At 47.5% G+C, this 26,985-nt stretch overlaps 3 protein-coding genes across 10 annotated transcripts; all 3 read left to right on the top strand.

Annotated features, from left to right (window-relative positions):
- The first annotated feature begins 567 nt into the window (after nt 1-567).
- MRPL20 (mitochondrial ribosomal protein L20) lies at nt 568-3,805 on the top strand. Its single transcript, XM_058855139.1, has 4 exons — nt 568-849; nt 1,897-2,007; nt 2,322-2,399; nt 3,209-3,805. The coding sequence occupies exons 1-4, from the start codon at nt 763-765 to the stop codon at nt 3,383-3,385; spliced, it is 453 nt and encodes a 150-aa protein (XP_058711122.1). The 5' UTR covers nt 568-762; the 3' UTR covers nt 3,386-3,805.
- Nucleotides 3,806-4,231: 426 nt separating this feature from the next.
- On the top strand, nt 4,232-13,896 carry CCNL2 (cyclin L2). Of its 3 annotated transcripts, XM_058855104.1 has the most exons (11): nt 4,232-4,757; nt 5,537-5,611; nt 5,897-6,006; nt 6,258-6,378; nt 7,471-7,535; nt 10,300-10,399; nt 10,494-10,598; nt 10,811-10,952; nt 11,655-11,772; nt 11,854-11,946; nt 12,240-13,896. In XM_058855104.1, the coding sequence occupies exons 1-11, from the start codon at nt 4,488-4,490 to the stop codon at nt 12,592-12,594; spliced, it is 1,554 nt and encodes a 517-aa protein (XP_058711087.1). In that variant the 5' UTR covers nt 4,232-4,487; the 3' UTR covers nt 12,595-13,896. The 3 variants fall into 3 exon arrangements, with proteins under 3 accessions (XP_058711087.1, XP_058711089.1, XP_058711088.1); XM_058855106.1 differs by lacking the exons at nt 4,232-4,757; nt 5,537-5,611; nt 5,897-6,006; nt 6,258-6,378 and adding an exon at nt 8,278-8,391 and having other exon boundaries at nt 6,394-7,535; XM_058855105.1 differs by lacking the exons at nt 4,232-4,757; nt 5,537-5,611; nt 5,897-6,006; nt 6,258-6,378 and adding an exon at nt 8,278-9,942 and having other exon boundaries at nt 6,394-7,535.
- A 137-nt stretch (nt 13,897-14,033) lies between these two features.
- On the top strand, nt 14,034-25,910 carry LOC131587349 (C-signal-like). 6 transcript variants are annotated; one of them, XM_058855128.1, is made up of 6 exons: nt 14,034-16,374; nt 23,124-23,175; nt 23,401-23,588; nt 23,932-24,087; nt 24,861-24,971; nt 25,167-25,910. In XM_058855128.1, the coding sequence occupies exons 1-6, from the start codon at nt 16,234-16,236 to the stop codon at nt 25,266-25,268; spliced, it is 750 nt and encodes a 249-aa protein (XP_058711111.1). In that variant the 5' UTR covers nt 14,034-16,233; the 3' UTR covers nt 25,269-25,910. The 6 variants fall into 6 exon arrangements, with proteins under 6 accessions (XP_058711111.1, XP_058711110.1, XP_058711115.1 ...); XM_058855127.1 differs by having other exon boundaries at nt 25,155-25,910; XM_058855132.1 differs by lacking the exon at nt 14,034-16,374 and adding an exon at nt 16,414-22,615 and having other exon boundaries at nt 25,155-25,910.
- The last annotated feature ends 1,075 nt before the right edge of the window (nt 25,911-26,985 follow it).

The raw sequence follows: 26,985 nt of genomic DNA, 5'->3' as shown, positions 1-26,985 counted from the left end.
CTGTGGGTTTGGGCTGGTTTGGGTCACACCTCGTGCAGGTGATGAGGGTGTCGTGGTCACTTGAGACGGCTGGGATCAGGTAAAGGTTCTTCAGAGGGTGAATGTTTCTGGTGACCACGGACCTGAGGGAACGGCTGGAGTTGTGCCAGGGGAGGTTTAGGTTGGATTCTGGGAAAGGTTCTTCCCGCAGAGTTCTGGGGCACTGCCCGGCCTCCCCAGGGAATGGGCACAGCCCCAAGAGCCCCAGGAGGGTTTGGACACCGCTCCCAAATATGCACGGGGTGGGTTTTTGGGGGTGGCAGGGCCGGGGGTTGGATCCTTGTGGGTCCTTTCCAACTCAGGATATTCCATCCTCAGGCCGGGGCAAAAGATGCCCAGCACTGAGAAAAGCCACTGTGGTGCGGGAGAGGGGCCGGGGGAGGCAGAAAGGCTGGGAAAGATCCGGGAAAAGGGGAAAGGTTTGGGGACAGGGGAACGACTGGCGGAAGGGCAAGGGGAGGATCGGGACAAGCGGGAAGAACTGGAGGAAGGGCTGGAAGAACGACGGGCAAGGATCGGGGGAAGGACCGGGAAGACTCGGGGGAAGGACCGGAAGAAGGACGGGGAAGGCTCGAGGGAAGGATCAGAGGAAGGACCGGAGGAAGAACCGAAGAAAGGACCGGGCAGGCTCGGGGGCAGGATCGGAGGAAGCAGCGGGGGCAGGGTTGGAGGAAGCAGCGGGGAAAGGCTCGGGTGCCGCCCCGGAAGGCTCCGTGCCCAGCCATGGTGGTGCTGAGCGCGGCGCGCTGGCTGCGGAGCCGCCTCTCGGAGCGCTTCTGGAGGGTGCAGGAGGTGCTCAAGTACGCGCGGGTGAGTGCGGGCTCCCCGGGCCGCCCCCAGGCGTCCCTGCATCCCCCTGTCCAACCCCCGCATTGCCCTGCCCTCTGCAGGCTCCCGAAGCCAGGGGTGCCCCTGCATCCCTGGAAGTGCCCAGACTGCTCCAAGCCCTATCCAGCCGCGGGTGGTGGGACGTGGCCCTGCCCGTGGGAGGCACTGGGTGCTCTTGGAGGTCCCTTTTCCACCCCGACCGTTCTGCGATTCTGTGGTTGTCTCGTGCTGTAAATTGATCTGTATTTAATTAAATACAGAGTGCTGGAGGCTGTGCTGGTTGTGTTTCCTTCTTGAGTGGTTTTTTTTTTATTTTGTTTGTTTTACTGGGTAAAGAAGCTGGGGCAAAAAAATTAACCTTGTTCTCAAGTGCATTTTGAAATGGGATTTCTGCTGAAGTTGAAGCTACTGTGCCGAGGCTAGGGAAGAATCTTTCTCAAGGGCATCCTAGGTTGTACATCTTGCCGTAATACTGAAATGGAAAAAGTTGAAGGAAGTGAGAATATTTTGGTATTGTAGCATCCAAGCTGCCCACAGTACCAGTTATGGTGCAGCACTGTGTTATGTTAGATGGATGTCAGAATTTTTATTTTTTTTTAATATTTTTTTTTTTTCTTTGGGCAGTTCTTTGACAAATCAGAGGCTCCTGCCCCATCCCTGTGCTCATACAGACACAACTGAGGGGAGCTCAGAAATGAGAATAAATATGTGAATTCAGGGTTGGGTGAAAGCAGTGACCATGATTTTGTGATTGTCTTTCTCACAGAGCCACAGCCCAAAGTGAGGCCTGGTTTTGCTTCGGCTGGACTGGGATTTTTCCACCCTGTTCCAACTCCTTAGCTTCAGGTTTTCCAGGATAAAAACCAAGGAAAGAATATTTTCATTATGTGCCAGCTGAAGGCTTAGGGGGTGCTTGTGAAGGGTTCAGTGATCCTTGTTATGGAGAGCTGTGAATACAAATGAGCTTTATTAGTGTTGTATCTTTAAATCTAATTGAGTAAGACCATCCTGTTTTGTTTTTTTTCCCAGCATTTTCGTGGCAGGAAGAACCGCTGCTACAAGCTGGCAGTGAGGAGTGTCCGCAGGGCTTTTGTGAGGTCCACCAAGGCCAGGAGGGAGAAGAAGAGATTCCTCAGAGCGGTAAAGAGCAAAATATTGGGTGGAAACATCAAAATGGGAGGAAGGCAGAAGTGAAACAGCTGCTTTTTTTACTGGAGGGTTTCCTTCCAGTGGGTGAAAAGTAGGAGTCCAAGGCAGCATTTTCCTGGGTCATGTTCATGTGGGTCCCTTCCAGCTCAGGATATTCCATGAATGGAATATTTAGAATGGAAAGCAAATATTTCTTTTCATTCCTATGAAAATGTTATATTTAGTAAGTGTGAGCAGACCAGTGTGGCAAAGGGTTTACTTTTAAAGTATTTTATTATGCAATATATTAATTTTTACACCTTCAGCTCTGGATTACAAGAATTGAAGCAGCTTCCCTTGAACATGGTTTGAAGTACCCAGCCTTCATAAGCAACCTGGTCAAGGTAAGGATGTGGCTTGGAGGATAGTTACTTACTAATTAGAGTGATGAAAGGCTTTCTGCTTGTGAAAGCAGTTTCATCCACTTCAGGAACTGCGTTCTGCCCTAAACTTGTTTCTCTTCCCTATATGGATTATTCCCTTTCATCCTGGTGGACACTGGGGCTCCACTTCATGTTCTGTCCCTAAAACTTAGGAATGAGGCTTTTAAAATGCTTTTTTATGGGCATTCAGTGACAGCTGCTTTTCCTTTTACTTCAAGAAATTTAAAAATACAAAGCTTGGATTAGCAAAAAGCCCAAAAACCTAAGAAATCCTTATTCTTTTCACTATTTGTGTGATTTAGGGAGCGTGGAGAGTGCAGATACTTGGTGCCATTGTCCCTTGTTTTTAAAACACACTGGAAATTTCTTTCAATTTGTTAATTCTGTTTTAATTTGTTCGAGCTGAAATAGATGCCATGGCTTAACCTGGAACATGTGGCCTTGAGCAAAATTAGAGATTTTTCTTCAGTTCTTGGTTTCTACCAGAAAAATTATAAAGTCTGTAAATAATTTTTACATGATGGGTTAATGAGACATCCATGGCCAGGGAGTGTCTGACAGTCTTTAACAGCTCCAGATTGCACAGTGCAGAAAAAAGTTAATCTGCCTTAAGACCTCAGGTCTTAAGCCTTAAGAGTGTTTAATGACACTTAATGAAGAGTGTTTATATAAACAGTAAAGAGTGTTCCTTATATTTAATAGAGATTAAGCCATTGCGGTGTCATTCCTAAAAAGCACAGTCCTTAACCAACAATTTTTCTTGCGTTTAGACCCAGGTGGAGCTGAACAGAAAAGTTCTGGCTGACTTGGCTATTTATGAGCCAAAGACATTCAAGTCCCTGGCAGCCTTAGCCCAGAGGAGGAGACAGGAAGGGTTCCTGGCTGCCCTGGGAGATGGAAAAGAACCAGAGGGGATATTTTCACGTATTGTGCACCACCATTATTGATATCAGAGTCTGTATGTATGTTTTAGAAACAGGGGTTTGATTGTGAAGCAAACCTGCTGTGGGACTGCTGCTGAAATGGAGAATGTGGAACAAATCCTCTAAGGATTGTGTGGGTGTGAAGGTTCTTGATGGCTTTCTTTCCCTGTGTTGTTGTCACTGAAACCTGTTAAATTAAAAGCACACTTCAAGGTTAGGGGTCAGGCCATACAGTGACTTAATAAAGCTATTTTTTTTTTTTGGCAACTGCTACTAGAAAAAAAAACAAACAAACTGATTTGTGTGGTGAATTCTGGTGCTGAATGGGGAAAACACAGCTGGGATGGGGAGATGTTGACCCTCACACATGGACCCTGGGTGTTAAGGACACACGTAGTTTGTACTTTTTAAGGGCTTTAAATAAAGACATCTTTATTGATAACTGCAATGGGGAAACAATTTGTGTCAATTTTGGCACTACATTGGGAAAATACAGCCATGGGATGGAGGGAAGGTAGGATCCCCACCCTCACACATGGCCCCTGTGTTAAGGACACACATAAGAACTTAAGAAAGGTATTTTTTTGGTAATTGCTCTGAATAAACGATTTTTGTGGGGAGTTCTGGCGCTGCACAGCAAAAAAACAGGCCAGAGTGTGAGGGAGATGTCAGCCCTCAGACATGAGCCCCCAGCGGCCCCCAACTGAAGGACATACATAACCTGTTCTGTTAGGGACTTGATAATAAACATATTTTAGTTGGTCGCTTCTACGGGGAAACGATTTGTGTGGTGAAATTTGGCGCTGCACGGGGGAGACCCAACACACATGAACCTCGGTGTGCCCCAAGTTAAGGACGCACATAGTCTGTTCTTTTACGGAGTAAACAAAGACGCTCGGTGAGCGCTCAGTTCCAGCCCCCGCGCGGCCCGTGCTGCGGCGGCCCCGCCCTGTCCGGATTCCCGAGCGCTGCGTCACCGCGCCGCGCGCTGCCCGGACGGCGCCGTGCGTCACGGCCCTCACGCCAATCAGCGGCCGCGGCCCCGCCGCGCTCCACCAATCGGCGTCGGGCGGATGCGGGGAGGGGAAGGAGAGGGAGCGCGGAGCCAGCGAGGCGTCGGCACAAAATGGCGGCGGCGGCAGGAGGCGGCGGCCCTGCGGGCCCTCAGGCGGCCGGCGCGGCTCCCGCCCCAGTGCCGGGTCCCGGCGCGGTGCTGATCGGCGACCGGCTGTACTCGGGCGTGCTAATTACGCTGGAGAACTGCCTGTTACCCGAGCACACGCTGCGCTTCACGCCGTCCATGAGCAGCGGCCTGGACCCTGACACCGAAACCGAGCTGCGCGTCACCGGCTGCGAGCTCATCCAGGCGGCCGGGATCCTTCTGCGGCTGCCGCAGGTGGGGCTGGGCGCAGGCAGGGAGAGGGCCGGGACTCAGCGGGGCTGGGCCCTTGTTTGTGCAGCCCTCGATCTCCCGGTTAGTGGCCGGGGAGGCCGTGGGGCCGCCCCGTAGTTAATGGCCGGGCAGGCCGCGGCGCCGCCCGGTGTTCGGGGATCGTCCCGGGCCTTTCCGGCCCTCCCGGCCGCTGCGTGCCGGAAGCAGGGGATGTCAGCGCCTTCCTCCGCCGCCCCCGTATGCGGATCGGGGATTGTGTAAAGACGGATTTCTGAAGACTCTTTTGGAGTCCTGGTGACCTCGGGAAGGTTTTGTTTCCCGGAGAACTTTGGGCTAAACAGCCTCGTTGCTTTCTGAGCGTAAAATTTTCCAGGCACCTTCTAGCGATCGAGTCTTAGTATATTCAAATATGTGCAAATCATGACGTTATTAGATGCCCCCTGTTTCCACGCCCTAGAAGCAAATTTTTTTTCTGGCATACTTTTGTAACTTTAAATTTTATTTGGTTTGCGTTTTTTTTTATTTTGCTTTTTTTATAAGTTTTATTAACTGAGAGCGTATTTTTCACATTTTTTATACAAGAAAATTGAGATTTGCTGTCTGTATTTGACTTGTAGGCAGTTTTTCCAGTGTTGACAACATTTTGGGCAACTTAATTACTTAAGTAGCAATTCTAGTTTTCTTTAGATACCCTTGAACTTCCTCCCATGCTTAATTAATTTTCTGGGTCTTAAGGAATTGGTAGTTTTGTTCATTATCCCCTGTTATTGTCCACTTTTTAGGTGGCTATGGCTACAGGACAGGTGCTATTCCAGCGTTTTTTTTATACCAAGTCTTTCGTGAAGCATTCCATGGAGGTAAGAAGGCATTAAATTACATTTGTTGCTATATTTATCTTCTGATCTCTCTTGGCAAGTAGTCATCTGAGATGTGATCAGTGTTAGGAACTGGTCTGGAGATTACAGTTATAGAGCAACATGATTTTACAAAGCTATTTAATAGTGATTTTTGTCAAGTATTTAGTTTTTTCTTATTATTCCACATTTTTTCCTTCACTATTCCTTAAGATGTTGAAGGAGCTCAATTCCTGAACTGAAATGGATATACTGTGTAAAATATTGTATTTTATGCTTATTTTTCAGCATGTGTCCATGGCCTGTGTTCATCTGGCATCCAAAATTGAGGAAGCCCCCAGACGCATTCGGGATGTGATCAATGTGTTCCATCGCCTGAGACACCTGAGGGAGAAAAAGTAAGCTTGAGAATTCAGAATAATCTGAACTATCTGTGTTGTGTTTTAATTATTAAACTTCATGACAGCATCATTCCCCGTTTCATAAATCAGGGATTATTTTGAAGGGATCTCATGAAGTGAGCTGACCTGTTTTAATAAATAAGTTTTTTGATGGTATAAATAATAATATTTTTTATTTTTACACAATTCAACCTGAGTCTCGGTAGGGATTAAGAAGATCATCTTGTGAGTTTGACCTTGTCTTGCAGAAAACCTGTGCCTCTGATATTGGATCAAGAATACGTGAACTTGAAGAATCAAATAATTAAGGCAGAAAGAAGAGTGTTGAAGGAGTTGGGATTTTGTGTTCATGTGAAGCACCCTCATAAGGTTTGTACTTTATAAATTCACTATATAACCAATGTTTCATATTCTGTAAAGCTTTGAGGAGGCTGCCTGGAAGCTCTTTGGACTGCACATGATAATCAGTGAATTCAGTGAGATTAGTTTCTTACCATCCTGATGTTTTCTTTCTCATTTAAGAGACTCTTACTAATTGGTCTCGTATCACTGCTGAGTGACGGCGAGGTGGATGCAGGTGCTCAGTATTCCTCGAAGGCAGATTGGATCAGTAGGTAGCTTTGGTGGTAGAAAATATCCCCTGAACTTAGATCTCTAAGTAGGGAGGAGTTTGGAGGCCCGGGGTTGTCACGATCACTCCTGATGGGAATGTGCTGAGGTATTAATGCTCTGTGTGCCAGTTTAGTGTTTGCAGTGTGTTAAAACCACACTCAGGCTTGGCTAGAAAGGAGACAAGGCTCAGTATAAAAGTAACAAGGGTCAGAGTGTATGACACTTGAAAGATACAATTACCTCAAATATTTAAATTTTGCCTTAACTGGTCAAAGAACTTCCTATTTCTGTACCAAAACAATTTGGGATCTTGCTCTTTTCTCCTCTAAAAAAACTCCTGTTCAGAGCATTCTTTTTAAGCTTCTTGACCTTCAGGATTTCCTTCTGTTATCTACCCCAGAGGGCAGCTGTAGCTTGTTAATTGGGGTGAATTTTGCCATTATTCTGCCTCTTTGCAGCCTTGTTTTCCTTTCAAACCAAAGGAAAAACCCTCAGAACTGAATGAACCATGGCACAGTGTTGTCTGTTCTCTGCAAGCACTGCCAACTTCCCTCACTGCTGATTGCAGTCAGCAGCTTTTTCTCCCAGGCTGCAGCTAAAAAAGGATTTGTGAGGTGTCTAGGAGAACAAAATCAAACCCAGGTGAGGACAAGGCCTGGCTGAGTGGCAGGATGGAAGGGCTCGGAAGGTCAGAGCTGGCGTGGATAAACACTGGGGATGGTGCAAACACTTCATGTGGAGTGTTTTAGGCCTTGAAAGAGGATCACAGATGCCTCATGGATGTCCCTCTGAAATAAGCATGTGGCTCTCCAGATGCTTATTAATAACTCAATAACCCATATCTTCCAGATAATCGTTATGTACCTTCAGGTATTAGAATGTGAACGTAACCAACACCTGGTCCAGACCTCATGGTAAGTTGATTTTCTTTATTCTAAGAGACCAGAAGGGGCAGTAGCAGAAATATGTCACTTGAGGCACTGGGCAGCACTGCTCAGCAGTGCTTGGGGCCACCTCAGACAGCTCCACTGTCCTTGGTGTGCCCCAAACTACTTCCCAAATGTTGAGCGGCCTCTTAAGTTCGAGGCACAGTTTTAATGGTAAGGTAGCTTTCCACCCTGACATCTCACTTCCCTCCTCTCTGCTCTCACTTTCCAGCTGAAGGGAAAAGGTTGGGTGTGTTTAGAGTTGTTCCCTTGGGTTCTTGTTCTTCAGGGAAAACTTGGGTGTAATTCAAGTCTGTTCCCAGTGCTGGGAGATGGCTTTTCCCAGGTCCTGAGCTTGATTCCAGGTATATCAAAACCTCAGCACAGATAAATTTCTTTTATCTATGTGGATAATGCAAGATGTCAGCTTCTAAGACTGGATAGATGGATAGCCTGGATTCATATTTTCCAATAAATGTTCTCTGCCTTATTGCTCTCATTTAATAAATATTTGCTTGGGGGTGGGAAGCTTCTGTAAAATTCCACGTCCTTAACTTCACCAAATAATGCTTTTAAACCGTAATGCTTTTTAACAATACCAATGGTCTAAAAAAAAGCTACCTTTAGTGAATTCAAAGACCATATTTCTGCTGACTGAACTGTCTGGTACTGTGACCTGTGTGTAGAGAACCAGTTTTGACTTTTCTTTTCTGTACTCTTTTGATCAAAGGGTAGCCTCTGAGGGTAAGTGACTAAGACTTCTCCTCTGCTGCCCATGGTGCAGGGATAGCTGCCGTCTTCAGTCAACCCAAAGCTCTCCAAAGAGAAGGCTGGCTCTAGACAGGTGGTATATACATGATAGTAGAGTAACTGGCCAACTGCTTCTTGTGCTTTATAATTTTATTTTTCACTGCATTTTTTGATTGTTTGTATATTTGATAACCTGAGTGTTGAAGTTCTGAAGTTTTTGTTTTAATGTTCTATTTCTCTTAACTGTTATAATGTGATGTGTTTCTTACATGATAAGGCAAATTAAGTAGGGGTTTAGATCTTAAAAAGGGATGAATTAACAAGAATAAAAATGGATAGTTTCCATTTGTAAACTAGTATATGTGTGAAGCTTGGATACAAAATGTAGTATTTAGAGGCACTTCCCAGAAGCATTGCATGGAGCAGTGGAATGGGAGTTTTGGACTGCCAGGAATCTGCTGCTTGTGGGAGGAGGGGAGGTGATGGGGAGGGAGGGAATTAACCCAATTGAGAAAGGGGTTAGACGTTACAATATCACATCTGTGTGCTCATGTTTGTTGCTTCCAGTACCCAAAACTGGTGGGTATCCAGTATAACTGGTCTTTGACATGTGCATTTTTACAACATTACCTCTTTCTTAAGCTATTGTGACAAAGATTCATTTCCTCCTGTGTCTGACTGAGCCCACAGGGAAGAGGCCAAACTTGGAAGCTGGCATGGTTCTCAATTTGACAAATCAGAAAAAAAGCTTTGTACCTTTCAGATGTTTGAAGTCACCCTTTCCTTTATCACTTCTTTGGCCAAAAAGTTTGTGCTCTCTTTGTAGTGGGACAAGAACTAGGTTTAGAAGTTCCTTTCTCCCAGAAAGATGAGCTGGTGCTCAATGTTGCTTTTTCAGGGTAGCAGTTGCTCTTTGTGTAAATAAGAATTGAGGACAGCTGGGGCAGGTGGGAGTTGGGAACTCCTGGGATTCCAGTTCCTCCTCTCTGTCCTTGTAAATGTTGCAGGTGCCTGGCCTGTGGTCTCTGCTTTGGATATTTTGGGGGTCAGCGAATCTTTGTATACTGGGTACCCATATGGTTAATTATTACTTTAAAGTATTATTTTAAGGATTTTTATTATGTCTTGCTTTAGTTTTTCTCCATCTGATATTTTACTGATGTATGTGCTCCCAAGTCTAGATCTTCTAAATCACATCAGCTGACAGATTCACAGGCATTTACTTTGTGTATTTAAGATTTAACAACATAATGCTTAAGTGTACTGACTGGAATATGTGCAATATTTTACAGTTTTCTCATTCTGTGAATATTCATTTTAAGCAACCTTACTCAAATGGGACAATTTGGAAACCTTATTTCATGTGCCAAAGAGGAGATCTGCCTGAATACTGACTGTTCTCCCGAACTGATGTTTCCAAACACCCTGATTTCTCCTGTGGCTGACTTTTTTGCATCAAAAAGAAATCTGTTCTGGATGGAGATGGACCCTTAAATCCCACTGGAAGCTGACCTGTGCTGAAGAGGACTGCATTTCATGGGAGAACTGCTCCAGGAGCTGCAGCTTTTGCCAGACACTGGTTCTGCCCTATTTCAGGGGAACATGTGAACCTAAAATTCTATAACTGAGTATTTCTCAGCACACTGTATGTTGTCTTGATGAAAATAACTTGTTTATTGCATGAGAGCAGGCCAGTAGAGATCCAGCAGCAAAAGTGAAGTTAAAATTGGTTCTCTTCTCACCACTGAATTTTCAGCAGTCAGACTTTGTTTCTGTCACACATCCCTCCCCTTGAGGGATTTATTTTTAGTTATTTATTTTATTTTTGTATCAGTAAAATCATTCAGCTTTTCTGTAGATTTACAGGAATGTCATGTTGAAGTCTAGTAACTGAATGCAGAAATAAATAGCCCTTGTAGATGTAAAACCAAGTCAAAACCAAAAAAAAGAGCCCCAAAGAGTTTTGCAGTGCCTTGCAACCTCCTGCTCTCCTGTTTTTCAGGAACTATATGAATGACAGCCTGAGAACAGATGTCTTTGTGAGGTTCCAGCCAGAAAGCATTGCCTGTGCCTGCATTTACCTGGCAGCCAGGACACTGGAGGTGAGCCACACTTCCATGGATTTGGGTTTATTTTCCAAGCCTTTTAACAGGAGGAGAAATATGAACTTTGTCTCTCTCTCTCTCTCCCTTTCAGATCCCACTTCCAAATCGCCCACATTGGTTTTTACTGTTTGGAGCAACGGAGGAAGAAATTCAAGAAATTTGCTTAAAGATCTTGCAGCTCTACACAAGGAAAAAGGTTTGGTTCTTTTTCATGTTGGGAGCCTTCAAGTAAAGGCTGCAGCTCAGAGCAGGAGTTGGAAAATTTGACCCTGTTTGAAACCACAGCTGCAAGCCTGGAAGTGAACAAAGAGCAGTCACTGTCTGGGACTCCTTCGATTTTCATTCCCCTCCCTGGGAATGAGTAACCAGGAAATTCATTTCTCACAAGCAATGCTCCTGTGTTCACAGGTGGATTTATCTGATCTGGAAAGTAAAATAGAAAAGAAGAAATTGGCTATTGAAGAGGCAAAAGCACAAGCTAAAGGTCTGGTACCCGAGGGAGTTCCAAGCTTGGATAACACATCAGGATTCTCCCCTATCCCAAAAAATGGTAAATGGTGGATAAGTCATTTTTAGGAACTCTTTCACATCGTTCATGTATATTTATCCTTTTGGGAAGCATTTACTAGTGTGGTTTGGGGCTTGTTGGGGATTTTTTTAAGATGGCTTCTAGCACTACTAAACTGGCAGGGTTTGAATAGAATTGTAACTTTGTGATTTCTTGAATCAGATAAAATCAAATTTTAAAATCAGATAGAATCAAATTAGTCCAAAATTAAGACTAGTTTAAACCCATATAGGCCAGGGATTTGCTTTTATGTGGATTTGGCAATAAACTCAAATCCTTGCCACTGGCATGTTGTGCTAAAGCAATATTTGAAGCAGAGGTGCTCTGGCAGGGGTAACATTTTGGGATGTTGGGTGGGGAATTTGTTGGTTGAAAGTTTCCAGTCTGTCTCACCTAGAAGACAACATTCACCATCTTCTTCCCCAGTTTACCTTTCAAACAATGCTGAATAATTGGCAAGGAAAGGAGGGTGGTTTTCTGCCTTTTCTTGCAGTTACTTCAACACTTCGGCAGAAATGTTTCAGATGGGTTTCTGCCTCCTGTGAACTTGTTCAGATCTGCTTGTGGGTGGATGTGTGTGCAAAGCACAGCTGTGCAGCTCTGCTTGGTGTAGACATGGGGTGAGGGGAGACTGAAGTCCTTTCAGGTACTTTCCAAAGAGATAACAAAGGCTTCTTCTTGCAGAGTCTCCAAAAGAGGTTAAAGGGAATAAACCTTCACCACTACCTGTGCAGGCCATGAAGAATGCTAAAAGGAAAACTGAGGGAGCCAAGAGAACCAGCTCCAACAGCCCAGTAAATGGGTATGGTTTTATAAGGAAGCAGCTGCTTTTCTCCCATGAGTTCTTGAAACAAAATAACCAACTGTTCATTGTCTCTGGCAGTGTCCAGAAGGGAAGAGAGAGCAGGAGTCGAAGTGGTAGCAGAGATCAGAGTTACTCCAGGTCACCATCGAGATCTGCATCCCCTAAGCACAGGTAGGGTGTGCTCCCAGTCCCTCCCAGTCTCCAGTTTCCCAGTGCCAGCTCTGATAATCATCACTAAGAGGCTGAGGTGACCCAGGAGTGTGTTACTCCGGGTGTGGGTGTTCACAGTATTACTGTACCTGAAGCTGGAGAACGCGATAAGAGTTCCTAAAAAATCAGTGTTTTACAGTAGCCAGATGGAGGCTTAAGACACAAGATGAGTTTTCATGGGGTACTGAACAGCAAAATACAGAAAGAAGTTCTTAAAATTCAAGAAAATCATTCTTCCTCTCCTTTTTGTGTAGGAAAAGTGAGAGTTACTCCACGTCCAGCGGCTCCAAATCCCACAGCCGCTCGCGGAGCCGCAGTGATTCTCCCCCGAGGCAATTCAACCACAGCTCCGGGTACAAGGGCTCCAAGGTGCGGAGCTACAAGAAATCCAAAGACTACAAATACTCAACGCACAAAGCGCGCAAGTCGCGCAGCCGGAGCTCATCCCGCTCCCGCAGCCGCTCCCGTGAGCGCTCCGACCACTCGGGCAAGTACAAGAAGAAGAGCCACTACTACCGGAACCACCGGCACGAGCGCTCCCGCTCCTACGAGCGCGCCGGGCACCGCTACGAGCGCGAACACCCTGGGCACAGCCGGCACCGCCGGTGAGCCCCAGGGCTGCTTCTGGGGGGAGCTCCTGCTGGTGAGCCCCCAAGCTGCTTCCAGGGGAGTTCCTGCTGGTGAGCCCCCAAGCTGCTTCCAGGACTGCTTCCCGAGGAGATTCCTGCTGGTGACCCCCAGGGCTGTGTCCAGAGGGAGTTCTTGCTGGTGAGCCCCAGAGCTGCTTCCAGTGGGAATTCTCTCTGGTGAGCTGGGATGGCTTCCTGAGGAAATCCCCTCTGGCACCTGAGCACAGAGCTGGGAATGCCCACTGGGGCTGCTTTCTGAGGGATTTCCCTCCAGCACCCGGGCACAGTTGGTGAGCTGGGGCTGCTTCCCTCAGGAATTCCATCTGATGCCACTGGTGAATCAGGGCTGCTTCCCTCAGAATTCCCTCTGCCAGCAGAGCTTGCTTCCGGTGGCTTGTGCAGTATCAGGGTTTATCTGGCTCCTGAAGCACCCGTGGCTTGAGCTGTGTTCTGCCAGCGGTTTGTGCTCATCTATGAATCCAAAGGAAAGACTGATGGGGTAGGAAGTGATATCAGGAGTGCCCTGTGCTGGGGTGTCACTGTCCGCCCTCATTTGGTGCCCCTTGCTCTTGAGTGATTTCCATCCCCAATGCAGTGCAGTGTTTGGGACTTCCATTCCTGCAGGCAGCAGCTCCGTGGCCCATCCTTGGAATGCTATGCCCAGCAGTTCTTACACCTGTGGAACTGGAAAGCTCCTCAGCCCCCTGGGAGTGCTTTGGTGCTAACAACATCCTCTTTTCATACTGGCTCTATGATGTTGTACAGGTGGGAGGTGACTTTTTTTTTACCTGTTGCCTATATTAGGTTCTCTGTGTATATATATTTTGCAGTGTTACAGTACAGTATGGGAAAATGGCCTTCCTAGCCTTTACACTTTACCCACAATGTAAATAAGCATTTGTTTAATACAGGTGAAGATATATACAGAAAATTCAAAACTTGAATTCTATCAAAAAAGACTTGTGTAGAAAATTCTGATAAATGTGAAAGTATTTAGCTCTGTGCATTGAGAGTAGTATATTTTTATCTGTGCAATGCTGTGTGCAGGCCACCAGCTTGGAAGACATTTCCTATATATCCATTTGAAGTGGTTGAAAATTCTTTACTCAGGATCTTTGACACTCTGAAGAATTCGTAGTTTGTCAGTCTGCATGCTTGATGAACAGAGCATTTAAAAACCAATTAGCAGAGCCCCACAGCCCAGTAGTATCAGTTCTAGTGGTATATCTGAGCTGTTACTCTCATGCTCCCTAATTTCATTAAAGTATTTGATTTTCTATTACATTCACTTGAGAGTAGTTTCTTATGAGCTACACCACTTGTGCCTACTCATAAAGAAAGAAATTGGTGCAAATTTAAGAGATTTTCAATAGATACAAGACTTGGAATCGCCATTCCCTTAGAGGCAGGAATTTTGGGCACCAAACCTAAAATCCCCTGATCCATAAAGATTTGAGGTGGAAAGTGCATTTCTCTGACTTCAGGAGTAGCTGGCAGGTCCCAGCTAAGTTTCCTGAGCTGTGTTTGCTCTGGGCCTCCTCACCTGGACAAAGGAGGAAGCGCTGGGGTTGACCTCTGAAGGTTGCACAGCTGGGCCTTGGGAGAATCCCATCCCTTGGGCTTTGTGCCAGTTCTTGAGGGGTGAAAATGTTGGTGTGGCTGAACATCTGTGGTGGGTTTGGTGTGGGAGCTGCTGGTACATTGGAGGAAGTCAGTGCTGCTGCTGAGCAGGGCAGGAGCTGGCAGGAGTTCACCTGAAATAAAAAGCCCCATGTGCATCTGTGTGTGTAGACAGCTCTCAGCCCTTCAGGTGAGTTAAGGCTTTGTTTTCTTAATCTCTGGTGACTCCACTGTGGCTCTCAGTCATCAGGACCTCAGGTTGGTCTCTGATCTGTTCCTGGTGTTTACCTGCAATTCCTTCTGCTCTGAGAAATGTTCTGCTTTGAAGGGTCAACACTGAAACCTGATTGGTAGAAGACGCTACAGGCTCGGCCACGTGCTGATCTGCATTCCTCAGATAAATCCCACCTGCTCTTTCCTCAGATAAAATCTCCTACCTGCTCTGGCCACCCACCCCATCCTTCCTGGGAAAAAAATCCTCAATTTCCCAAAAACGGTTCACGAAGCAGTAAGTTCACTGCCAGAGCTGCATTTGTCTGCCTCTGCAGAGGCTTGGCCACCAAAGCTTTGTCAGGTGAGAGCCCAAAGGATTATTTCCTAGAGGTTGCTAATCCCTGCTGTGTAAAATTCCAGCTGTGCCAACATCCCAAGCACAAAGAGGTCACTAAGCAGTTTTAGCTTGATGGGGATTTTTAAAAAGGTTTTCCAACCCCACCAGAATTGTGGTAATGCGCAAAGGAAATTGTTCTGAAACCTTCTGTGGGAAGGAAGGTAATGGATTAAAGCACCGGGGGAAGTGTTGCTGCTTGTGAGACAGAAGTTGCTGGAATGGAGCTTTATTTGGAAGAAAAGAGAAAAACAGGTATCAATATCCAGGGCAGCCTTGCTGCTGGCTTCCTGCCACAGCTGCTGTGTGCACAGGGATGAGTTTTTCCCCCAGCCTTAGGGAATGGGAATCCAGGCTGTTCCGGAAGCCCCTGCTCAGCTCTGCTCACAGCCAACACTGTCTGAGGTAGGAGAAATGTCTGGAAGGATTTTGTCATCTTCATCTCCCCTGGGAATGTCATGGGAACATCAAACCTGAGCGATCCAGCAGCAATACTCTAATATATATCAATCCTGTACATTTTTGGAGCTGCTGTAGGAATTTAGAATTAAACCAACAAAAGGGAAACAAGGCAGACTCAGCTGTTTGAGGCTTTTCTACAGAATTTTTCTAAATTACCCAATCTTTGTTCAGTTTCCCAAGTATGAGGGGAGAGCCTATCCTTCTAGCAGGATGAAATTAGTTTTAAAAGTGTAGTGATCTTTTTAAAAAAAGAGCAATATTATGCTTACAGATGTAATTAAAGCCTTTAAACCTCCATCCAACAGTTTCTGCATGACTGTGCAGATCAGTAATAGGTTCTTGATTAGAGAAGGCACATGCCAGTCATAGGGGACAGGGTGAGGATGAGCTAAGGACAGGAGCCTGTACTGATTTCCAGGACCAGGTCATGCACGGTGAGGAAGGGAGAGAAACGACAGTGCACACCCCCAGCAGCCCTTGGCAGGAACGTGGAGAGTCCAAAAACGGGGGTTCCTTCCTGCCTCTGCTTCATCCCCCCGTCCAAGAGCTGAATCCTTTCCTTCTGCCCATTCCCGGCTGCCGCGGGGGAGCGATTTTAGCCTTGTCCCGATCTGTGGGGCCGATAAATGAGGGTCAGAAGGGACAGGGGCTGCTCTGCGGCCATCACTGTCACCCGCAGGGCTCTGAAGTTCGTGGAGCAGGATTTGGGTACCAGCCGGGAGCGGGACAGTCTCGGGTCGCGGTGGGAGGGGGAAGAGCCAATTCCCCTTCCCCGGCCGTTCTGCGAGCCCGTTCTCTCCCGGAGCCGGGCGGGGGCGGCGCCGCGGCGGGGGCGGGCCCGGGGCGGCGGGCCCGGCTCCGCACAGCGCAGGTTGAGAACCGCGTGGGCTTGGGAAGCGCCGGGAGCGGAGCGAACCGGGCCGAGGCAGCATGGCCCAGCCGCGCTGCCGCTCCGTGCTCATCACCGGCTGTAGCCGAGGCATCGGCCTGGGGCTGGTGCGGGGGCTCGCAGCCGCCAGCCCCTCCCCGGATTTGGTCTTTGCGACCTGCCGCTACCCCGAGAAGGCGCAGGTAAGCGGTGCGGGGGCGCCCGGGGTCCCCGGAGTGGGGTAAAGGCGTCGGGAGGGAGGAGAAGGCACTTGGAAGCGCGAATCATCTCGAGCATCCCTGTGCCGGCAGCGAGAGCCCGGGCTGGGATGGAGCCGGGACTGAGCTCCCGTCCGGGGTAGGAGCCGGGCCGGGTGGAGCCGATACCGAGGAGCTCCCCGGGGCTGGAGCTGGCGTTTATCGATGATACGGAGCGTTCCCGGGAGGAGAGCGAGCGGGATACGGCCGGGCAGCTGCAGCATCTCCAACGCTTCTTTTCATCCCCGAGTTTCTCGCTGGATTTGCTGCTGGAGATGTCTGTCCTGTTCTCCAGATCTGCACGGCCTGGAGCCCTGCAGGGGCAGCCCATCATCCCTCAGAAACCTTTCCCGTGGGACCTGCCACAGCTTTCCTTCTCTGTCTCTACGGCGTGTCTGTGTCCCCAGCAGGAGCCTCTTGCCCTGTCTGCCTCTTTTTCTCCGCTGCACTTGCAACAAGTGAGAAAGACCAAATAAGCAATGAATTAAACACTTCTCGTAGTGGCTGTCCTGGCTGGGCAGGGGTCAGAGTTTCTGCTGGAAACAGGAGCTTTTGTTACCTGCTGCTCGTGGATCCACTTGCAGCCCTCTCTCTCCCATTTCAGCCCAAGTCTCTGCTGCTGCAGCATCGCAGCAGTTTGGGGACGGCCCCGTCCCAAAACTCCTATAAAAGACTGCCAGACAAATTTCACACACGCCTCGAACTTTTGGGAGGAAAATCGCTGAGGGTGATCAGTCACTCTGTGCCCAACAATGTCCCCTGTAGCATGTCTAGGCTGATCTCGGCTCTCCTCGGCGAGGGGGAATTTGGGCAGCACAGAAACACACACAGGTACCCATCCCTCTGCTCCTTCCCTGCGGTGCTCCAGAGCTGCAGGAAGCGGAGCACTCAGCCCTGCGACTATTTCAAACCCCTCTGGAATGGCCCAGACATTTGGAAGGAGAATTGATACCCACAGCCCCATTCCTGCGTCTCCCCTACTTCAAGCAAGGCTGAAGGCAAATTCCGTGGCACGTGCAGAGGGAAGCAAACAAAGCTCCTGTGTCTGTTCCTTCTGGGGGATTTGGTTCCTTTCATACAGATTGACCACACCGTAGACGGTGACCACACTGTCCTAGCAATAGACCAAACACAGCTTAGCTTGTTTACTGCTTAGCTACAAAAAACCCCTAAACGGTGCTGCTCAGGATGTGGGACAGGTAACATCTGCAGTCTGACCCCTGCTTCTCCAGAAGCTGATGCTGCTCTGCAGGTACTTATGAAACTTGAAGGAAAATATCTCAATTTTTAAAAAAGACAAAACAAAAAACCACCAAAACAAAACATCACACCCCCCCCTCCCCCCCCCAAATACCTCCACCACAATGGTACATTTAGGGTATTTCTGAATGAAAATGCAGAGAAACAGCCCAGCAAGGCTGGGATCAGGTGCACAGCTCCCTTTCTGGGCTGCTCTTCCCTGCGGCTCCCCCTGAGACACTCCTGGCACCACCTGAGCAGAAATTCACTCCATTCTGTTCCCTTTTAACTCCTGTTACCCGAGCTGGCACCGCTCCCAGCCCTATTTCCTACGAGTGATTGCACAAGAGCCCGGTGTAGTAGTGGCACAGGAAAGCAGCAGAGACATCTGACCTGTGTTAGATTGAAATCTCCCTGCGTGGTTGTTTGTCCTGAAGCTGCTTCAGCCAGTGCTGAGGGAGGTTCTTTCTCTTTTTCACCAACTGGCCCCTATGATTTTTCATCATAATGGTCTCAGATCCATTACACGGAGAAGTGAAATAGTTCCTTCAACAGGAAGAGCTCCCTGGGAAGCAGTACACGGGCAAATCTCAGCACAACTCAGCAGTTTTGGGATTTTATTTTGTGTGGTCAGTATTTAAAAATCTGGAGCAAAAAGGCTGTAAACCTGCATAGGAAGATGAAGCAGCCTTCAGGCAGTGCAATGTGTCTGGCGAGAGTCTGGGTCACTCCTCGCTGGCAGGAGAAACCTGGAAAGCCTCTGGCAGGTCGTCTCCTGTAGGCAGGAAGCTGGCCAGGAGCCACATTCCAGCCACCCCAGTGGTGATCCTGCTGGCCACATGGGTGCATCCTGAGCTTTTTTATTTTTTAGGGGGGCAAGTTTTGTCCTTGGTGGATGAGGGTGGGTTTTTGTTCTTTGTAAGGACCTCTAGGCCATGTGCTGTGCTTTGGCAGGACATCAATAGAAATCTCTGCAGTCAGCTGAAAGCAGATTTCTAACAGATGGGTTTGGAAACTCCACAAGGAAGAGAAATCTTTAGTAAAGGTATTGTAGTGGTTTCACCAGCATTATCTGCCCCATCTGCAATGCATAGAGCTGGCACAAATCCTTCTGACCCTCTGAGAGTGTTCCCACTGTGCTGCTGGTCCTTGGGGCTGGCAGAGGGCGAGAACAGACCTGCTCCAGCCTCCAGCTCTGGGAATCTTGGTCATGGGAGCACCAAATTCAGCTGCTGCTCTCAAAGCTTTACTCCAGCCTGGCAGTACTGCTGAGTGTGGTAGGAAAGGTAAAGGTTCAGTGATTTTCTTGTCATTTTTAATTTTTTTCTTTCTCAGAGAGGAACCTTTGCTGTCTCTGAACTTCCAGTCAAATTTTGAACACCCAGAGTTCATGGGTTCATGCTCTCCAGGGATTGGCACTGCTGGCTCAACTTAGGGCAGCTTAGGGCACAGACCTATTTGTTGGCTGTGCACACTGGGCTGTGAAGTTGAGGGAGTTTTTCTTTCTCTGCACACCAGGCTCAGTGCTTTTTCTCCTGACAGCAATTCAGGTGGTCTAATTTTATTTTTTCCCTTTTGTTGACCACATGAAAAATCCTCCTTGATACAAATTAATTGTCCCCCACTTCCTCTCCTGCTTGAAAGGATGAACCTGGAGAACGGCAACTTTGGACAGTTCCTCTAAATTCTGCTATCTGGTTTGTCAGAGCAGCGTTTTCCTGTTGCAGAATGGAGATGGGCAGAGCTTAAATTAAAAGGCTCTTAAAAATAATCTTCCAGTTTTTAGATGACAAGTGATTAAATACACTTAGCTGCTGGCAAATGCACTTCCACCCTGGGCAAGACTCTCTCAGCAGAGTGATGACTGAATATTTCTGAGCCCTCCAAACAGTGGCCAGAGAAAAGCCCCTAAAGACCTGCCTTTCCAGAGATGTTGGGGAAGTCTGACTGCTTTCCTCCCTTTACCAGGAAAAGCAGCACATCTCCTCTAACTCCCTAACCTTGGGCTAATGCTGAACAGCTGCAAGCTTTTGCATGTGAGTCTGTGCTGGCAGAAGTTGTGAAAACTCGAGTTCTGGGGCTGAGGAGCTCCTAGGTGGCCTCCCCAGAACATTTGCCTAACAAATGGGCTGCAGATCACACGATAACGTGCAGCAGGCCCGCAGGCAGCCAGATAACCACTGCCCCTCCTGGAAAAGCACCATCGGAGGGAGACTCCTCCAGCCACACTCTTGATTCCAATCTGCCTTTTCTTGGGCTGCTCCAGCGCTGACAGTGGGAGCAGCTACAGATCTCCTGGGAAATAATCATGATGTCCCGTCTTTGCTGTCCAGATGGGCACAACCCCAGTGCAGTCATTACCAGGGAGCCAGCACAGACTCATGGACCCAGCTGGAATTCTCCCCACACTCCTTTTTTTCTTCTTTGCTCCTTCTTCCCTCATCCTGCTTTCCCATAAAAGGGAAAAACTCTGCCCTAAAGTACTGCACTTAAAAATGGTACAGCCCCTGAAGACCTCTGTGTGATGGGGGAAGGAGGCGATGGCCACGGGGTGAATAAATCTGTGGTGCCCTGAGCTGTGGAATCTGCACAGGAGCATCTCCTGTTTCTCCTGCTCTCCCCACAGCGCGAGTGAGTTCCCAGGTGAACAAATTCCTCACTGCTCGAGTCCTCTACAGAACTCTGGGAAGCTTCCAGGGCTTAATGTGCAGTTTTCCTTGCTCTGAAGCAGGAGATTCTGTTACAAACTGTGCCTGTTCCCTTGTCACACACGGAGCTCTCTGCTCATTGTCTCTGTCAGCTTTAGGGCTTCTTTTTCCCTTTAACACATGTTTTAGCCATGTGGTTTGCAACTGGAAAGAGCAGCTGAGTGATATGTGCACCAGATCTATCAGGCAAAGGGGGCATTTCTGAATATATATCAGAGAGGGCATTCTTGAAGTATTTCTAATTTTGGGTTATTGCAGAGTTGTATTTTTTTTTTCCTGGACGTGTTTTACACTTCCTACAGCAGTGAGGTCTGGCTCTTCAGGAGTAAGAGAGAGCTGTGGGTCAGGGCACTGCTGTGGAAGCTGTTCCAGGGTTGAACAGTGAGCTGGCTGTACACTGTGATACTGAAAAGCTGTCTCAGAGGGACACAGAAAAATAGGATACACCTCTGGCTTTGTCCCGAGTGCAAGCAGGATAAGGTGAAGGATTCCCAAGCACCTTTATCTTGCCCGAAGGCTGTGTTTGTTTGGCTTGATTGCTTCCAACTGGCTGAGTGGGGCCAGGCCCTTTCCAAGAGCTGTAACTGAAGTGGATAATGCTTTCATAAAGAAGGCAAAGTAAATCTTGCTAAATGATAAAGACAACAAAACATTCTTGGTTGAAATCTAGCAATAAATACCCTGTGTGCTGATGAGTCTGTGTCTGGAGCCCTGAGTTCCAGAGGATCTTGTTTAAATCAGAATAGGCTGACTCTTTGTTAATAGTAATTAAAAAACGGCAAGCAGGAAACAACAGATGCTAATCAGAGTTTCATTCTTGTCTTGGACTCCCTACCAGCTGATTCTCAGGGGTGATTGTTCAGGTGTAGAGCAGTTCTACAGCTACTGTGCTAAATAAACACAGTGTTAGGGGGCTGTGTTGTGGCTTTTTGTTGGGTTTTGTTTTTCTTGTTTTATTTTAAATTATCTGTCACAGCACACTAATTAAAAATTACTTAGCTGGGATATGTTGGCTGTACCTACTTGTCTCAGTCCTCCTTCTCTCATGTTCCTTCCAGTCACAGGAGGGGAGAAATAGGCTTTCCTGCAAGTTTTAGATGTTCTAACTGGATTTTTCAGCTTATATCAGGTGTAACATTCTTCAAGACCAAAGCTGTCTAGATCAGCTTTGTGCCTGGGAGCTGCTTCTCAGAAGTGTAAACCCCTGAAGTGGGAGTCACTTGTTAACTAAGTAATTAACTGGAAAACCCATTGAATTTTAAACCTAATTTGCATGCAGCTATTGTAATTTCATGCTATGGTACTGGAGAACTTAACTGAGTTCTTAACTGAAAATATTGCTTACTCACTTCAGAAGCCTCTCAGTTGCTGTTGCTACTCAAAGCAGCTCTGGCCTTTCAGCAAAAGTCAGTAGCTCATTTCTTTGCAGAGTAAAGCATATAAATAAATGAACTATAAATAAATGGACAAACCTTGAGAAGCCAGAGTGCTCCTGGAGATTATTATGCACTAAGTGATACTGTCAAACTGAAAGTGACAGTCCAAAGGCACAGAATTACTGCAGGCCTTGACATGGTAGAGCTATTTCATCCTGGACTATCAGGAAACAAGACAGTGTGTTTTGGGCCTTTAATTTATGGAAATCTGTCCCACCAAGCCCTGTCCAAAGCAAGGAATGTCTTCTGGTTTTGTGCTTCTGACTTGTTTTTCCTTCCCCCTCCCCTTAACAGCCTTAACTGCAGTTGTAGATTGGCCTCGGTGGGAGAACAAATCTCCCAAACAAGCCTGGAGAGAACCCTGCAGGGTCTGATGTGAGATAAAAGATGTGATCCATTACAGTTTGTCAGAGGACACAGAGTCCCTAAAGTGTCTCCAAGGGGCAGAGAAGGATTCTTTCCAAACCTGCCCTCCTGACCCCTATTCCCAAAGGGCTCCTAAATAAAGGGATTTGCTGGGGCTGGAATGTTTGGCCAGGTTGCTGTGTCTCCTGAACATGACTGGGAATATGGAATCCATCTGCTGTCTTTGGCCACTTCCCACTTGGCTTCATGGCACAGAAACCTGAGTATTCCAGCTGGGCCCATAAATTCAATTTGGACACACTTTGTGCAGCCGGAACACCGGAGAGCACGGATTTCTGCAGGAACACCAGCCTGCTGTGCTGACAGGCAGATGGGTGAGTTCCAGCAGGGAGGGAACTGTTCTCCTGGACAGTGGCTGTGCCTGGGACTGATTTCATGGTGGGCTTCACCTCTGCTTACAAGAACTGACGCTAACAAGGCTGCTGGGGAAACAGAATTCCCCAGGGGAAACTGCTGGGGAACTTTTCCTGCAAATAGGAATTCCAAATGGCTTTTTAAAAGCGTTCCTGTTGCCCTGAAGTGATGTCCAGCACTAGCTGAGCTTCAGGAGAATTATGCTTTTCTTACAGAATTGTGGAGGCACTGGATTTTTATTGGAATGCTGAGAACTGAGCACTAAAACTGAGAAATATCCCACTAAAAATCCAGCACACTGGAATCTGGACTAAGCAGGGGAAGAGTCTAATTTCTTGATCTGGCTCTTATGAAAGCTGCTCAGCAGGTTGGAAAACAAAGGAGAATCACTGCCTTCAGTCCAATAATGAAAATATTTCAGCTGCAATTTTGGAGGTGCAGAATTCAAAGTGATTTATGTAATAGCCATGGAGATATGTATTTTTTAAATATATGTATAGATATATAAAATAAAAAAAATTCTTCTTCCTAGGAACTGCAGCAGCTTAGCAAGCAATACAGCAACATCAAGCTCCTGCAACTGGGTGAGTAAAGGGCTTTATTTCTATGTACAGGAATTTGTTCAGCTTAGGTGAGTGCACCTTAAAAAACTAGTCTCCTGAGTGATGTAAAATCTGTGCATTTTCACCTGTGTGCTGCCCAAATGTCCCCACTGAGCCTCAGCTTTGGTGTGGCACGGGTTGACTCGTGCGAGGCATACCCTGAACCCTGCACTGTTCACTGGGGCTCTTCCTGCCTGCTCTGTGCAGATGTGGTCTGTGAGAACAGCATCAAGAAAGTGGTCAAGGAAGTGGAAGAAATTGTGGGAGACAAAGGCCTGAACTGCCTCATCAACAACGCTGGCATCAATGTGCTTGCCTCGCTGGAGGAGGTCACAGCAGAGACCATGCTCACCATTTACGAAACCAACACTGTTGCCCAGCTGATGGTCACCAAAGTAAGGACTGGGAGGGATGGGCTTAATCTGGAGCTTTCCCACTAGTGAAGCTGGACTTGTCCAGGTATTTGTCCCCTTGGAACTGCACAGAGACAGTTCTGACATGGACCTGCCTGTCTGGAGAGCAGTCAGAGCTGCTGTTTGTACACCTGGTGTGCAATCACTGCATGGCAGGTGGGTGAAGAGGCTGCTGGAGGAAAGTTTCCTCCGGCCACTGGGTCTGAGGAGCCATCACCACATTGTGCTGGTGGCACAGAGCTGTGCTGGAATTCCTGCTTTGAATGAGGGAATGATTCAATTCCAACCCAAATTACCAAATTAAAGCAATCTCTGGTTTTCACAGGCATTCCTCCCCCTGCTGAGGAAGGCAGCACAGCTGGGCACTGGAATGGGCTGTCACAGAGCTGCCATCATCAACATGTCCTCTCTTGCTGCCTCCATGCAGCTCGTCCAGGCAAATGAGATGTTCCTCAAGGTCTATCCCTACAGGATAGCAAAGGTTTGTGGGCCCCTGGGCTGTGCTGTCTGGCTGAGGGCAGGTGGAGACCAAGCTGACCTTAGGAAGGTGTCCAGCCCCTCTGTGGACACAAAAAGTGCTCTTTATGCGGGTGGAAATGGGAGCTGTGGAACACTGCACCTGCAGCAACTTCTGGAGAACAGGCTCCCAAATCCCTGCTCTGATACAGATCCACTCCTGAGGGATTTGGCATTCAGGGAAGAGCTGATGCCATTGAGTGTGGGTTCCATTAGCTGCGTTCCTCTCCCATCCAAGTGAGAGAGCAGGCAGGAAACTCATCAATAGGTGTGCTGACCTGTATGTGATGATGTCAGTTAGTGACAGGTGGGATTTTTAGTTTTCTCACATCCAGAGATTGAGTTTGTACAGATAGTCAGGATCACACATATACAGTTTCTCCTACACCACCTACTCATAAGCTGTTAAATGCTTGTTTTCCCTGTTCAGAAGTAAATGAATGTTTGTGTAGTGATTAGTGTAGAAAAACACAGTCCTTATGTCAATATTATTCTCCTCACAGCTCCTGAAGTGCTTCAAATGCTACTTTATCTTCCATTACAACTTAGTTTCATCTTTCAGCAGTAAGTTTGTGGTGGTAGAACTTTCAGAGTTCCTAGAAAGTCTGGATGAGTTACTGAGAGCCTCTTCCTGTGCCAGGAGACCACAGGGTGGAAGGGAGTTGCCTACCAGCTGGGCTTGAAGTCTTGCTCAAGGCTCATAAGCAGCATATTAATAGGTGGTTTCCATTCCTGCAGACTGCACTGAACATGATCACCCGGTGTCTCGCTGCAGACTTGAAATCGGATGGAATTCTCTGCATTTCCTTGCACCCGGGCTGGCTTCAAACAGACATGGGAGGAAACATGGTGAGTGTCAGTGCTGGAAATGTGACAGTGGGGCTCCCTTGCTGTCCCAACCCTTTGGTTGCACACCTCTGTGTGCTGTGACACACTAAAACACATCCTCCTTCATTCTAGAACCTCCTTAAATACATTTAATTCTCTTCTGCAGGATATTCCCAGTAATGACCTACATTTGATTCATTCCAGGCTCCCATGCAGGTGCAGGAGGCTATCCCAGGTATTCTCTCTGTTCTGGACCGTCTTGGTGAAAAAGAAAATGGTTCTTTCCTGGACTGGCAAGGGGAAACTCTGCCGTGGTAGAAGTACACAGAACTCTACAGGAACAGCTCATCAGTCACAATTTAACCTTGCCACTCTTGTCTGTGTCTCTAGGGTTTTTTGACACGCTTGTTCAAATAGCCAGTCTGACACGCAGCCTCTCTGTAAGTGTATTTGGAAAGCAAAGTGGCTGAGTCTTTCACTTGGTATTGCTCTGCTCTGCTCTGCACTAATGCTTCCTGCAAACGCTACTGTGCTCTTGGTGATGGGCATCTTCTGGAACCCTCTGAAATGGATTCAAACCTGCAAATTATATCCAGGGGCTGGTGGTTCCTTTTCACTTCCAAACCCAAAGTGGGCTTCTGGCTCTTTGCAGAATTAAATGACCTGACCTCAGAATAAGGCCAGTGTAGGCTGTCAGACTCTAGTATGCTCAGTTATCTCCAGAAAAAAAAACTCCTTTGATTTCCTTTGTTTCTAACTGAGCCAAGGCTGAAATTGCCCAGCTCTAAACCAAGGCAGTTTGGTAGTTCTGTGAATTCTGTGGCAAACTCTGAGTGTCCCCAGGTTGCCAGTGTACACCAGGCACTTGCTTTGTTCCCAGTGGGTGACTAACAGCCTGATATGGGGGTGGGAATGTTGTTTTGTACATAAACTTCTGAAGTGTCTTCAATAAAGTCTTGATTAAACAGTCTGTTTACTGAACTGTTTACTTCATTTCATTTCTCCTCATAGGTTTCTCTTTCCTGGCAAGGCAGTTTTAGTCCTAATTTTCATGAAGAAACTAACCCATGCTAAACTTTCAGGGTAGTTGGGTTTGACACAGTGGGGTGTACCTAAAAGAGAGACAGACCCTTGTTCTGGTCTGAAATACTAAAAGCAGCTGGTGAATAAATCTCTTGTGTTCTGTCTGAGGTAGGTATAAATGCAAAAAGCTCTTTGAAGTCTGGGATTGGCTTCAACATCCCTCCCTCATGCCAGCTAATTAGGCACTTTCATGCTTTGCCAAGATGGTGGGTTCCTGTGCCCAGCAAGAGAAGATAAACAACAGCCAGGTAAAGGGAGAGGACAGGTGTGGCTGTCCCTGGGCAACAGCCATTGGGACCTGCCCCTGGATCCAGACGAGGGTGTGGCAGGGAAAGGTGTCTGTGACAGGTGTCTCCATGATCCCTGTATCAGCAGGGACAGGCCCACTGTAACAGCATCACAGAATCCTCACAGCATCACAGGATCCTTCACAGAATCGGTTAGGTTGGAAAAGCCCATTGAGTCCAACATGTGACTGATCCCTACCTTGTCACCCAGCCCAGAGCACTGAGTGCCACATCCAGTCATTCCTTGGGTGCCTCCAGGGATGGGGATTCCACCACATTCGCATACTTAGTAGCCCTTTCCATGAAGAAATTCCTTCTGATGCCCAAAACTTCTCCCGATGTGGCTCTTTGTGCCACATTTCCCTTCTCAGACTGGTTTTAGGTGACTCAGCAGGTGAACACATCCCAGTCACTCACTTTCCATGTGTGGCCGAGGTCTCCATGCAAACTGGTGGGCAGGGGACACACCTGGGTTGAACTGGTTGAAGGATTTAGTTTGGAGCAAAGCTGGGGAAGTGTTTGGAGCAGGACTAGAAGCAGCTGAGGGAGCTGGGAAAGGGGCTCAGCATGGACAAAAGGAGGCTCAGGGGGAACCTTCTGGGTCTGCACAGCTCCCTGAGAGGAGGGGACAGCTGGGGGGGATTGGGATTTTTCCCAGAGAACAG

The sequence above is a fragment of the Poecile atricapillus genome, chromosome 22, assembly GCF_030490865.1.
Source record: "Poecile atricapillus isolate bPoeAtr1 chromosome 22, bPoeAtr1.hap1, whole genome shotgun sequence".
Classification (NCBI taxonomy): domain Eukaryota; kingdom Metazoa; phylum Chordata; class Aves; order Passeriformes; family Paridae; genus Poecile; species Poecile atricapillus.
This window is presented reverse-complemented; position numbering and strand designations above follow the sequence as displayed.